Raw genomic sequence first — 12,307 nt, 5'->3', positions numbered from 1 at the left:
GGAGGGCCGTCCAGATAAATAATAACAGCTGGCGCTCCATCATAGACGCACAGAGAATAACAATCAGCATTACAATAGCCAGGCTTCAAACCACAGCCCCCTCCCCCTCTCTCCCCCCCACCCACCACCACCACCACCACCACCACCACCACATCCATAATATCCATCAGCAGCGTCGGCGACAGAGGAAAATGGCGGATTTTAGGAGACGCCCCGATGCAGGACAACGGAAAACACCGGACTAAGCACTCGTGAGAGGTGTAGTGGAGGAGGGAGTTGTGACCCCGCGTGATTGATGTGCACGCGTGGCGCGTTCATTAAGCAAATTAAAGAAGCATGGCACGTCCGCACGCACGCACGCACACAGTCGCACACACACACACACACACATACAGAAACACAAACACACACACATGCACACACACACCCACACAGAAACACACACACACACACACACACAGAAACACGGAAACACGCATGTACGTGCATATGATATTCATGTGGAAGTCAATGGAGGCTAAAAGGGTTCCTGGCAGAGGCGAGGGGAGGGGTTGGTGCCGCAGTGCGCTGGGTTTACTGCCCCCGCCGACTCCCTCTGAATCAGAGCCGTAAACAGACGAGGGACAGAGGGGCGGGGGGGACGGGGGGGACGGGGGCGTTTTCAGAGCGTTTTTGGCAAAAGTGCTGCGGACAAAGGGTGCTGCTTTAATGGAGGACTTACAGGTGCTCCGGACCCCCGGCTGGTACGAGGTGGAAGAACCATGAATTGCAGATATTAACGGCCCTTTGATCTAAAAGATATGAATGCACTTAGGGGTGCACCCAAAAACCGACACGCACGCACAAACACTAGCACACACACAACTTATCTAAAGTATCCTGAATGAACAGCCACCTAAAATGGGTAGAGTTCATGCACACGCCAGCATGCGCACGCACAGACACACACACACACACACACATACACACAGTCCAATTGTATACCCATCTCCATGCGTCAGTATCTCAATGGCGTGATTGTCCATTTGAGTTTGGTTTTCTTTGATCTTCTACACACCCGCGTCAACACCTATTGAGTCACTCACTGTGGTAGGACACAACGCATCTCTCCCCCCTCTTGCACATGGGTGTTTGTGTGTGTGTGTGTGTGTGTGCGTGCGTGCATGTGTGAGAGTGAGTAAGAGAAAGCTTGCGTGTGGTGTGGATGTCAGTGTGCGTCTGTGTGACAGGACATGGGGGCCTCGCCCTCAATATCCTATTTGAGTCCTGGTGCAAAGCACCTTCCCCCCCCATCCCTGTTCTCCTTCATAGATAGCATCACTGACACAGAGCGCTCCATGTGCAGTGAATCTGAATGAAAGTACACACACAACCGATGAATGAGTGAGCCAAAACTAAATAAATGACTCAATGACGCTTCAAAAATTATAGCAATGTGAATGCCATCCTCCTACGGGATTAAATATAGATGGTTTGATAATGCAAACCTCGGCCTAAAACAACGAGATGCATGCTTTCACAGGTATGCACACACACACACGCACACAGACACACATACACACACATACACACGCACACAGACACACACACACTGGATTCTTGCGAAGCCGTGTTTATTATGCCAAGCCATTGTTCACTGATCTCAGCAATGATCTGAGGGCTAATTGAATTAGACTGCGGCATAACTCAATCTAATGGCCCAGACTGGAGAGGCCGGGGTAACAGGCAGCTGTTCTTCTCCCAGATACCGGCCTGCTTTAATTACAACTACCAACACAGATGAACTACAGGGGCTTCCAGAGAAGACAAAGGGATCTTAACGAAAGGGGGAAGAGGTCAAGTGATGCGACATGTGTATGCATGTGGACGTCCCCACTACAAAGCACTCCTTTAATCGCTGTACACCGATCCCACCAAGACAATGGCTCGTCCGGTGTGTGTGTGTGTGTGTGTGTGTGTGTGTGTGTGTGTGTGTGCATGTGTGTGTGTCTGTGTGTGTGTGTGCGTGCATGCGTGCCTGCCTGCGTGCGTGTGTGTGTGTGTGTGCGTGTGTAAAAACACTGCAATGACAATACAGTAATCCAGGGTTTAGGAAAGCTAATTCTCTTAGAACAAGCTTGTGTTTTAAATAAGGAGATGCATGTTCCGGTTTCCAATGTCCCAAATAGAATTGTGTCCACTTATAGGGTGTTATGAATTGATCAGGCAATCAGCCCACCCAAAACTTCTGTAACACAAAACAAGTTTTCCATTCTAAAAGACAGTTACAAACCTGCTGCAGTAGTTGTTGTTGTTAACAAACATATTCCATGCACAATGTTACCCTGAAATAGCTTTTAAAATGTCACCTGATACAGCTCCATCTCCTATATGACTCTATCCGGTTGAACAGTCTGGGCAGTGACCGATAGAACGAGATAGAGAGAGAGAAGGAGCAGGAGTGAGGGAGCAAGTGAGCGATTGGAAACGTAGTTTTAACCCTGGAAAATTTCTCCCCAGGGCAAAGCGGTAGCCTTCCTTGAAATACCAAAACCTTCCCGCGGCGTCCAGACTGAAAATCTCAGGAAGAAAGAGACAGGGGAGACAGAGCATGTGAGAGAGAGGGAATAAGAGAGCGAGAAATAGAGAAGGAAAAGGAGAAGAGAGAGGGATGAAGAGATATACAGAATAGCAGACTGAGAGAGAGAGAGTGAGAGAGAGAGAGAGAGAGAGAGAGAGAGAGAGAGAGAGAGATGTGGAAAGAGAAAGAGGGAAAGATAGGCAGAAATACAAGAGAGAAAAAAGTGAATTCCAGCCTTGAATGAGTCTCAAGCTAATAAACCGTCCACAGAGAGAGCAGACCGAAAGTTCTCATCAGCCTCCAACGTGATCAGCTGTGATGAGACTCAGGTTGGGCCCAATGGCAGAGAGCCTGCTGCGGCTAGTATCATATGGTGTGTTGGCTAACCTTGTTTTGCATTATGAAAAATCAACACGCCATGCTGTTACCGGGGGAGTCTAGCAGCGAGAGCTCACCGCCCCCGCCCCCCGGTTAGCCTTCACATGATAAGTGTTCTCATTCAATCTCTTTTTCAACTCAAAACTCAAAAAGCACTGGACAACACTTCCATCCCAACCTCCTCTCCTGCCCTGAACACACCACTGGAGATCCGCCTCAGTCGATCACATTTAATCGTCCGAGTTCTGCGTCATATATTATACTCGGACCAAAATGTTAAACAAGCACAAATCAATACAACCGACTCGAGAGTCGGAATGGGAAAAAGGCCGCATGGGGGCGGCGCTGTGAGCTGCCCGATGGAACAGTCATACGTCGTACGGGGACTGACGGATCGGCCTGTGTACATGAGCGACGGTAGCCGGGGGCGGGACGCGCTGACAGGCCAGCCGCGCTGCAGTGACCTATGGATGGAGGCGGCGACCGCAGCGCGGCGGCAGACGATGATTCATCCCCCGCGTTCTGCCCGACAGGCCCGGCGGCCAAACAGCCTCAGGAGAACGCCACTTAGGAGGAGAGAGACAGCTCGTGCTTTATCACCACACAGGGTGTAGGTGAGAGAGGCATTTTACACACACGCACGCACACTCAGGCACACACACAAGCACGCACGCACTGACAAAAGGACACACACAGAGACACACACACAAACACACAGACACAGACAGTCACACACACACACACACACACACTCGCGCTCACATACACACACCCACTCAAACACACACACTCTCTCGTCTCATACCCACACTATGAACCTGTGTTACCAACACAAGACCCCTGAAAACCGACAAGTGACAACTCACTTCGACACCAACACCATCGCTATCTGCCCATTCAGACACGGAGCGATGGAGGTATTCTGGAAGCTGGAGCCAAGTGGCTCACACTTACAGGGATCAGACGGCTGTATGTTAGGACGCATGCGAATGGACTGGATAACGTCTCTGTCACCCCTGGAGGAGAATGGACCTCATGTCACGCCCTGGCCCCCTGTGTGTGGCTGCTCAGCTTGAACTAAGCTCTAGGGGGGGGGCCGCTCTATGAAGGGGGAGCCCCTTAAACCCCTCTCCTTTACCCACACACACACACAAACACACATATACACAAACACTTTAACACACACAAACATGGACACACACACACACACACACATACACATGAACATGCACACACACACAAACACACAGACACACAAACACACGTGGATAAACGTTGCTGTACCTGCGTTTACCAAAATAATTCGACCTCTAAGACGCATAATAACACCAAGGTTTTATAGCCTAAAATTTAAACATCATTTGAAAATTGTAAAGGTCGTATTTCGAGGCAGTTCAAATACCAAAAAAAACGAACACACATCGAGTCATTTATGTTGTGTTCTGCCATCACATGTTGCTTGTTATGATGTTTATTAATAGCCCAATCCATCCTTATCTCCCCCTTGTGCTTTGAGTACCAACACGGTGCCAAGCAAAACAATGTGGAGGTCACACAGAGGAGTGCCAGTGTTTACTGTGAGGGACCTCTGGTTTATCTTTACACGCACACGGGTAACACAGGCTTTCCTTCTGAGCATATCTATATCTATATAGATATAGATATTGACAGTTACATGTATATTTTTTTTACGTTTTATTTTTTGCATTTTTTGCTTTATGATAGAGAGTGGGACATGCAGGAAAGGACCGCAGGCAGGGATCGAACCTGGGTCGCTGCGATCAGGACTGGGCCTTTAAATTGTACGTGCTCTACTCGACGAGCCACCCGGGGGCACCCCATAGACGGACCATTTACATGTTTAATGGACGATATATAAGCTAAAATAACATACAACCAACCTCGCCCCAAACCCAACTGTGTGGCGGGACACACAAGCACAACACATACACTCAAACACACGCGCTAGAGTGTGAACAGTGGGTCCCTGTGTTGCAACGACGTGCGCCTATATTTAGGCAGAGGAAGGGTTATCCTCCTTGAAGTGTGTGTGAGTGTGTGTGTGTGTGTGTGTGTGTGTGTGTGTGTGTGTGTAGCGTATACGCGTCGTTGAGGCAGTCATGCATGCCCATGGATGTGTGTACGTTCTGGTTCATCGTCCCATGCATTTATATTGGTCTGTTTGTGTTTATTGAGTCAGTCTAGCAAGGATGTGTCTCGTGTGTGGGTGTGTGTGTGTGTGTTCTTGTGTGTGTGTGTTTGCGCTTACATTAGTGCATGGGGGTGTGGTTTTAGTCGGTCTATTTGTGTCTCTGTGCATATGTCTTCAACGTTGGCCCCTACATCACTGGGAACTGTGAGTGTGTGTGTGTGTGTGTGTGTGTGTGCATTCATGAGAGTAGGTTTATAGGAATGCCTGTGTATCAGATTGTGTGTGTCTGTATGTGGATATGTTGCACGTATTCATATTAGTCTCCTACCTTCTATGGATGGTGCCTGGTCCTGGGCAGCATACAGCATGTCCTTGAATGCCTGAAAATGAAAATAATGACGATAAAGAAAAGGACATAGATGGAGTTAATATGTCAATGGTCGAACAACAGCAAAGCGGGCGATAGGAACGACAGTCTATTGGTTGGGTTGTTTGACCCCAAGCTGAAGGGTTGCAGGTTTGAACCCCAATATTTGCAATCCAGCCGTATCTTCCCCAAGGCGGAAAAGCCACCTGCTCATAATTACATTTAATTGAATGACAATTATAAAATGTACTGTAAGTGGCTTTGGATGCCTCAGGGCGTAGTAAAACAGCACTATAATGCGGAATTGTGGGAGGACAAACAAGTCGTTCTCCACTGGAAACCCATGTAGTTTGAGTAAAACGGTGAATGTGTAATCTCCATATCCAAACCTAACCTTCAACAGAGCCTTGTCTAGAAGCCCATGTTACTGATGTGGCGCCAACACAAACAGACACCAGGGTTTTAGCTAAAACCCACACTGTTAAAGGTCCCATTACAGCGTGCTAAGCTCTCATTAAGAGCATCATTAAGGACGTTTGCTTTTAAAGCACATTACAAAAAATACTTCTAAACCCTTTATTGTTCCCTTGTTACAGGAATTAAACTAACAAAATCACAGCAGTAAACATAATTAACAACGCTGGAATAGGGTGGATTGAATTACGGAAATCTTTGGAGGACACTAAAGTTGCATTGAGATTACTTTTCAGCTCAGATGTGTTTCAGGAAATGGGCCTAATAAGACATAGGGGGCATGAATTAAAGATTGGATGAATCTCGCTTGAATGGGAGAGGTGGAAGCTTTACGATGGTTTATCTTAAGACCGCTGCAATGAGTAGATAATAGTAATAACAATAACAGGGCAAAATAATGATGTTGTATGCACTCCGTATGTAATCTTTTCCATTGGTAATCTTTCCAATTTGAATAACAGAGATGCTTAGGGGCTTTCTGAAATTAGAAGGAATTGAAAGATGTGTTAGAAAATGAGTGTCGCTGGAAGGAAAGTTCTCTAGATAAGAATTTATTCTAGCCTGAATTGAATGACGATAATTGCAATACAACCTGATACCGACTGCAACACAGAGGTACCTTTGCCCCAAGCACCCAGTACAATTCAAGACAACAAGCAGGTTGAAAACGCTTCCACAATAATGTTCAGTTGACGTTATACAAGCACGTAATCATGTCTTATTTCATGGACCTCCATAGCTCTATCAATCAACATTAAGTCAGGCAACACAATTTCAACCTAGAACGTCTGTGTTATTCATTTAACTAACCTGACAGCTTACATATACCCCCCCCCTATCTGCCAGGAGCCCGGCTCGGTCTATTCTCTGGCCAGTCCTGTGAGCCCTGAATAATAGCTGAGACGACAAAATACACCAGCGAGGCATCTATCAAGATGGAGGCATTACCATGGTGATCGCATTCCCCATTGGGGAATAGAGGCTGAGCCGGCAGCCTCATAGTCACGAGCAGTAATGAAACCTGTGCAGACAATAAGGGAACACAACCTAATGGGGCATATCACTATCAATCTGAATATGACACTGATGTATGGAATACAGCATTATGAACATAATGCCCCATGTCACACGTGTTCCCGGCAGGCTAGCGGCCCTATGCCCTGCCACAGTCGGTCACCTGTAGACTGGATGTGTTGACCCTATCATTGGATGCTATAATTGCATGTTGTTCCACCTCAAGGCGATCCTTAGGATAAGCGATCGTTCGACAGCACTGGCTGAGTGAGGAGGGCTTCTTCAGAGATGCTTGAGATCTGTCGCTGGGAGGACATGTTTGGTGTTGGTTGAGTGACTCCAACTGCTCAAGTAGATCCACACAGTGTGTGTGTGTGTGTGTGTGTGTGTGTGTGCGTGGACTGCGGAGCCTCGTTAGGCAGCTCTGTCAACCTCCGTCGGGGATCAGGCTGAATCCCTGCAGGTCGGTGCAAAGCGGATCCTTTTGGATGGGGTGAGTGAAGAGGGGAGGAGAGGGTGAAAAAAAAGAATAAAGAAGAGGGGAGAAGGAGAAGGAGGAGGAGGAGCGTAGGGGGCAGATCTGGTCTGGGACCAGATGTCCTCCCAGCGGGGGGGGGGGGGGAGGATGAGGTGAGAGATGGAGGGTGAGAGAGGGAGGGGCGGAGGGGATCTCAGCAGTTGCCATGCCATCCCCGTTGTAAACATGATGCCCGTTGGACAACATTAACATGCCCATTCATCACAGTGCGGACATTTCAGCTGGTACTTTGTTTCAAACGTTTTAACACTCAAAGGGAAATTCATAACTGTTTTTTAAACCTTCATAACAAAATCATGTTCCAGACACATTTGAATAAAAGGGAGAAGCAATGATCAACCTTTGATTATTTGAACCAAAATTCCCATTGAACCCTTTCCTTGTACCACACAGGTAACTGTTGCTGATTTTGAATAACATTACTAGCTAGTTTGAATTGCAAATGGGTGCCTGTGCAAGCATTCTCCTGTATGATTAGACTGCAGCAGAAATATAACATAAGGACCTTTTTCTGCCACCCACACACACCTCTCTCTCTCCCTCTCCCCCCCTCTCTCTCTCTCTCTCTCTCACTCTCTCTCCCCCCCCTCTCTCTCTCTCTCTCTTTGATTGGCAGTGAGGCCCTTGCTCTCACAGTAATACATTTTCCTTTTTCTTTTATGTTGCTCTCTAAAGAAATGACACTGCCAGTCCAAGAAGTCAGACGAACAGAGTGACAATGATTATACTTGTTCCACATTGACATCACAGTTTAATAGAACCCATCCCTATTTCCTTCTAACAATCTGGTTGCTTGCTTTAACCAATGGACTCAGCGGGCAAACAATACAAGGCCTACATACTAAACAGCTATTTTGCATACAAGTATGAACCTAAAGCCCTGTAAAATAACTAACAGGCGGTCTCTATCATTTAATCGCTTTGCCGATGCCCTCCACATATCTTTCTTATTAGCACTGAGCTGGTGGTGCTTTGGACTGCGCCTTGTTCCAAGTCCTTTATAAAGCACCACTTGAAGCCAATGACCAATCAGGACAGTCAGTTACAATTTCCCACACAATGGCGTCCTCTAAAACTGGAGCGCAGGGAGAGACGGTGTGGGCAGTAGGTTAATTAAGCTTGTCGGCCCATTAAAAGCAGAGGAAACACATAAAGCCACAGCCACTTTGGACGTAGACGGCGCAACGATTGTGCGCATGAGCACAAACCTGCACGCGCACACACAGTGAGCATCGCACATTTCACCGCATTAGCAGTGATGACTTACTACCAGAATATTGCCCAAGACAAGCATGGTAGGGTACTTAGCGGGATGCTGCTGAGGTAGAGCAGATGCTCAGCAAAGCTTACCATGGGAAAATACAGGTGAAATATATATATATATATATATATATATATATATATATATATATACGATCATTCGATTTTGTCTTTCCACTTTAATTTGTGAAGGACAAATGCATCATGGTATGTTTTGTATCTTATTTCATATTTTTGGTGCATCAGCTATATCTGCCACAGTGCTCTAATTAGGACTCCCTCTATACCAAAGGAAAGGTCAAAGCAAGACTGATAGATGTTCAGCTATGAATTCCCAGGATAGCGTCGGCATGCCTAAATTGTTCTGGGCTTATGATTGTCAATTAGACTCACTTTTCAGACCTATTTATAAAAATAAGGCCTGCTGCTTTTTTAATTCATAACCCAAGCCGAAAACATTGTGCTCTGTGCTAAGCAGGTCTGTATGCATCTTGTTGCATCAAATCCTTGATTGATATACGTCTACTTAGTCTGCAGGTGTGTTACAGCATTGCACCAACAGCTTTAACACAGGTAAAAGACTGCTGTCACATGTTGGCAAAAGGTAGGCCTATTCAATTTTTTATAAGAATGTTGGTTTGCAGTCTAAATAGAAAGATGCCAAATGAATGCCCAGTATTGGAATAATGATCTATAATAATGATATAAATGGCTATATGATATTTTATCAATATCATTCAGCCCTAACCTCAACATCGACAATTTATAACTGAACTATGTCGTAACAAATACAGCCAAATTTCCAGTAGTGGCCATTGTTTAAAAAGACATTCATCTTTTCTAAATGCGATATATGACATGGATACCAATAACTAAATCCATACAAATAAAAATAAGCGATTTATTATGGCTGACATTGCAGTGTCCAGCACCACATATTATACATTAATAAATCATTCATAACAGCACTTGAATCCATTGTATCTAAACTGGTATTTATTTTGAGGGTTATTACTTCAATTGATGGCACAATAAAAGTAACAATATTTATCCATAACTATAAGTAAACATCAAGACATATTGAAACCTATAGGAACGGAAAAATACAAAAATAAAAATACAATCCATAAGCACCATCCATCTCAGGTCAGCATCTGAGCGTCAAGCCAAACACTGGAGGTGTAAAATGGCTGTCCCTCATTTCACTACCTTCACTGTCTGAAGATACAATAAGCATAGGCAACACATAGAGAACATTTATTTCTATATAACATTGTATATCAATCTATTTGTGTTTGCAGAAACTGTTGGGCTGCATCTGGTGAATCATATTGATCGACAATCATTGAACTCGGAAAAACAAACCATATTTCAGATGTAGTGAAAGGTTCAGCTTGATGATGATCACCAGGGCTTTTTCTCAGATTGAACGCTGATGCTCTGAGCCTGGGCTGAAAGCGAGGAAGCAGCCTGCTGAGGTTGAGCAGAACTGGTCTTTGTCTATAATTCATAGAGCTTAATGGAATGAAGCAGGCAACCCTGTCACTGGGTGTCTGCACTCTGGTTCCTAACAGGCAAATATATCACAAAAGTGCATCACCTAACAAAGACCCCCTGCTTGTCCAGTCCCAAACACCGCACTCAAAAAACAAGAGACCCCAGAAACTGTCTGGGCTTTTTAAAAAAAAATTATATTTACAGTATTATGTTGTGTTTTTTTTGTGTATTTATATTTATAGCAGCCAATTCGTGGTTTGAATGAAGAATGGGAAGAAATAATATCAGACATGATTAGAATTCCTTCAATTGGGAAATTTGATTGTACGTTTGCTCATTTTCTTGAATAAATGATTGACGATTGGTCGATCAGCATTGGGTTCAAAAGCCCTGTGCTACATTTAAAAAAATCTATTTTGAATTCTGAAAGACTGAGGATGTTATTTTTTCCATCATATACCATATCGAATTGTCTATTTATAGTTATAAAGCAATTGTAACATATTGGGAATAGAAAATATTACTTATTAAATATACATATATAAATATATATACATAATAAATCGTATTATTATACATTCATACTAATAATCAACGATCAAATATATGAATACATCGAAAATTACTTTATTTTATATCTAGAAAAAATATTTACAATAATGACATAAGATAAATAAATCTTAAACTATATACATGTAATATCTATTTACATCTCTGTAAAATTGGCTTGTCTTCCACATAAATGCTAACCCTGGCGCCCAGCAACAGACGTCTACACAACATTTACCTATAAACAATAGGTCAGCCTTATCTTGGCGTTCTCTTTATTGCTTTGGAACTAGGGTCAAAGTCAGTTGGTAAAAAATCTATGAACAAAAGAAAGCTCTTAATACCAGTCGTATTATGGCATTTTACTATTAGAATAAAATCGGAAATTGGGAAGGAAGGTGCGCTTGAATGAGTTTCGCATATGTTGAACGGAAGTAATAAGGAGAAATCTTCCTTCAACCACAATGAAACAATAATTTACCTCATATTGAAGATACTGTTTCCTCCACTCCGGAGTGATATGGGATGAAAGATGCTCCGCGAATTTCATTTTGCCGGAACAAGTATCCCCCAAACCTCCGTAAATCCGAGTGCGACTGTCCCCTTCCCTGTTGACGCGACTTTTGTTATTTCAGTCAACTTGCTGCACGGCACGCGTGCGTCAGCCCGGCTCACTTGCTTCGTACACTACTTCGTCCCAGCAAACATTATTCCATATAGATAACGTCCCGCATGCGAGCCTATTCCGTAGGAGGGATGTCTGTGAGAGCGTTTCCTCTTTTGACAGGTGGTATGAGGACAAAAACAACGGTGCCGGTGAGGAAGGCGGTCAGCGACTTTTCTCGGTCCCAGCCTGGGCAGGTCTGGGCACGGTGCGGTCCGCCATCGTGTTGAGGAAGAGCAACGTGGTTGCGTCAGCGTGCCGCGCCGTGACCAGAGGCTTTCCTGGACGCAACTCTGTAAATTAGTATTGACTACGTTCGAAAATAAAACTTGAGTAGCAAAAGGTTGCAATACACATTATTAAAAATGATACAATTCTGGATTGTTTGACTTTCGGTTTCTGTTCCTCGTGTATGTAGTAGTCACTTTATTTTATATACTTTAATTGTTAAGTCGTTCGGTTTGAGGGCAAGGTTGAAGGATTGAATTAATAATAAATAAACATAAAAACTCAAGAGCAAATAAATGAGAACAAAATTGTAGGCCTACGTATTAAGGTTCTGACTGTCAGTGTGTGTTACACTCTTCGAATCATAACCACGTTCATTACCACATTTATAGATTAATTTGTTTCCTACGTTTCTTCTTTATTTCAAGTAGGTTGTACAAAAGAAAGAGCCTAAAAACATATAGGCTATAGGCAGTTGATCGTTTCGTGATTGGCATCAGTTATCAACCACCTGTAGCGAGAAGACTAGTTGAATCAAGGTAGAGATGAACGGTTCAGGTGTATGCTTGGCTGATCGCGCAAAAAATACATTCGTTGTTGGACTTATAGTGACATCTGCTGGAATT

General features: G+C 44.4%; 1 protein-coding gene across 1 annotated transcript in view; it reads right to left on the bottom strand.

Moving 5' to 3' along the window:
* xpr1a (xenotropic and polytropic retrovirus receptor 1a) overlaps positions 1-11,587 on the bottom strand; it is a 65,882-nt gene extending 54,295 nt beyond the window's left edge. The window contains exons 1-2 of the mRNA XM_079739372.1: positions 11,271-11,587; positions 5,419-5,470 (exon numbers count right to left, since the gene is read on the bottom strand). Coding sequence (XP_079595498.1) covers positions 5,419-5,470; positions 11,271-11,339 — 121 coding nt within the window. The 5' untranslated portion in view covers positions 11,340-11,587. The remainder of the gene's footprint in view (positions 1-5,418; positions 5,471-11,270) is intronic.
* Between the last annotated feature and the right edge of the window lie 720 nt (positions 11,588-12,307).

Source organism: Pollachius pollachius, assembly GCF_949987615.1.
Source record: "Pollachius pollachius genome assembly, chromosome: 7".
NCBI lineage: Eukaryota > Metazoa > Chordata > Actinopteri > Gadiformes > Gadidae > Pollachius > Pollachius pollachius.
This window is presented reverse-complemented; position numbering and strand designations above follow the sequence as displayed.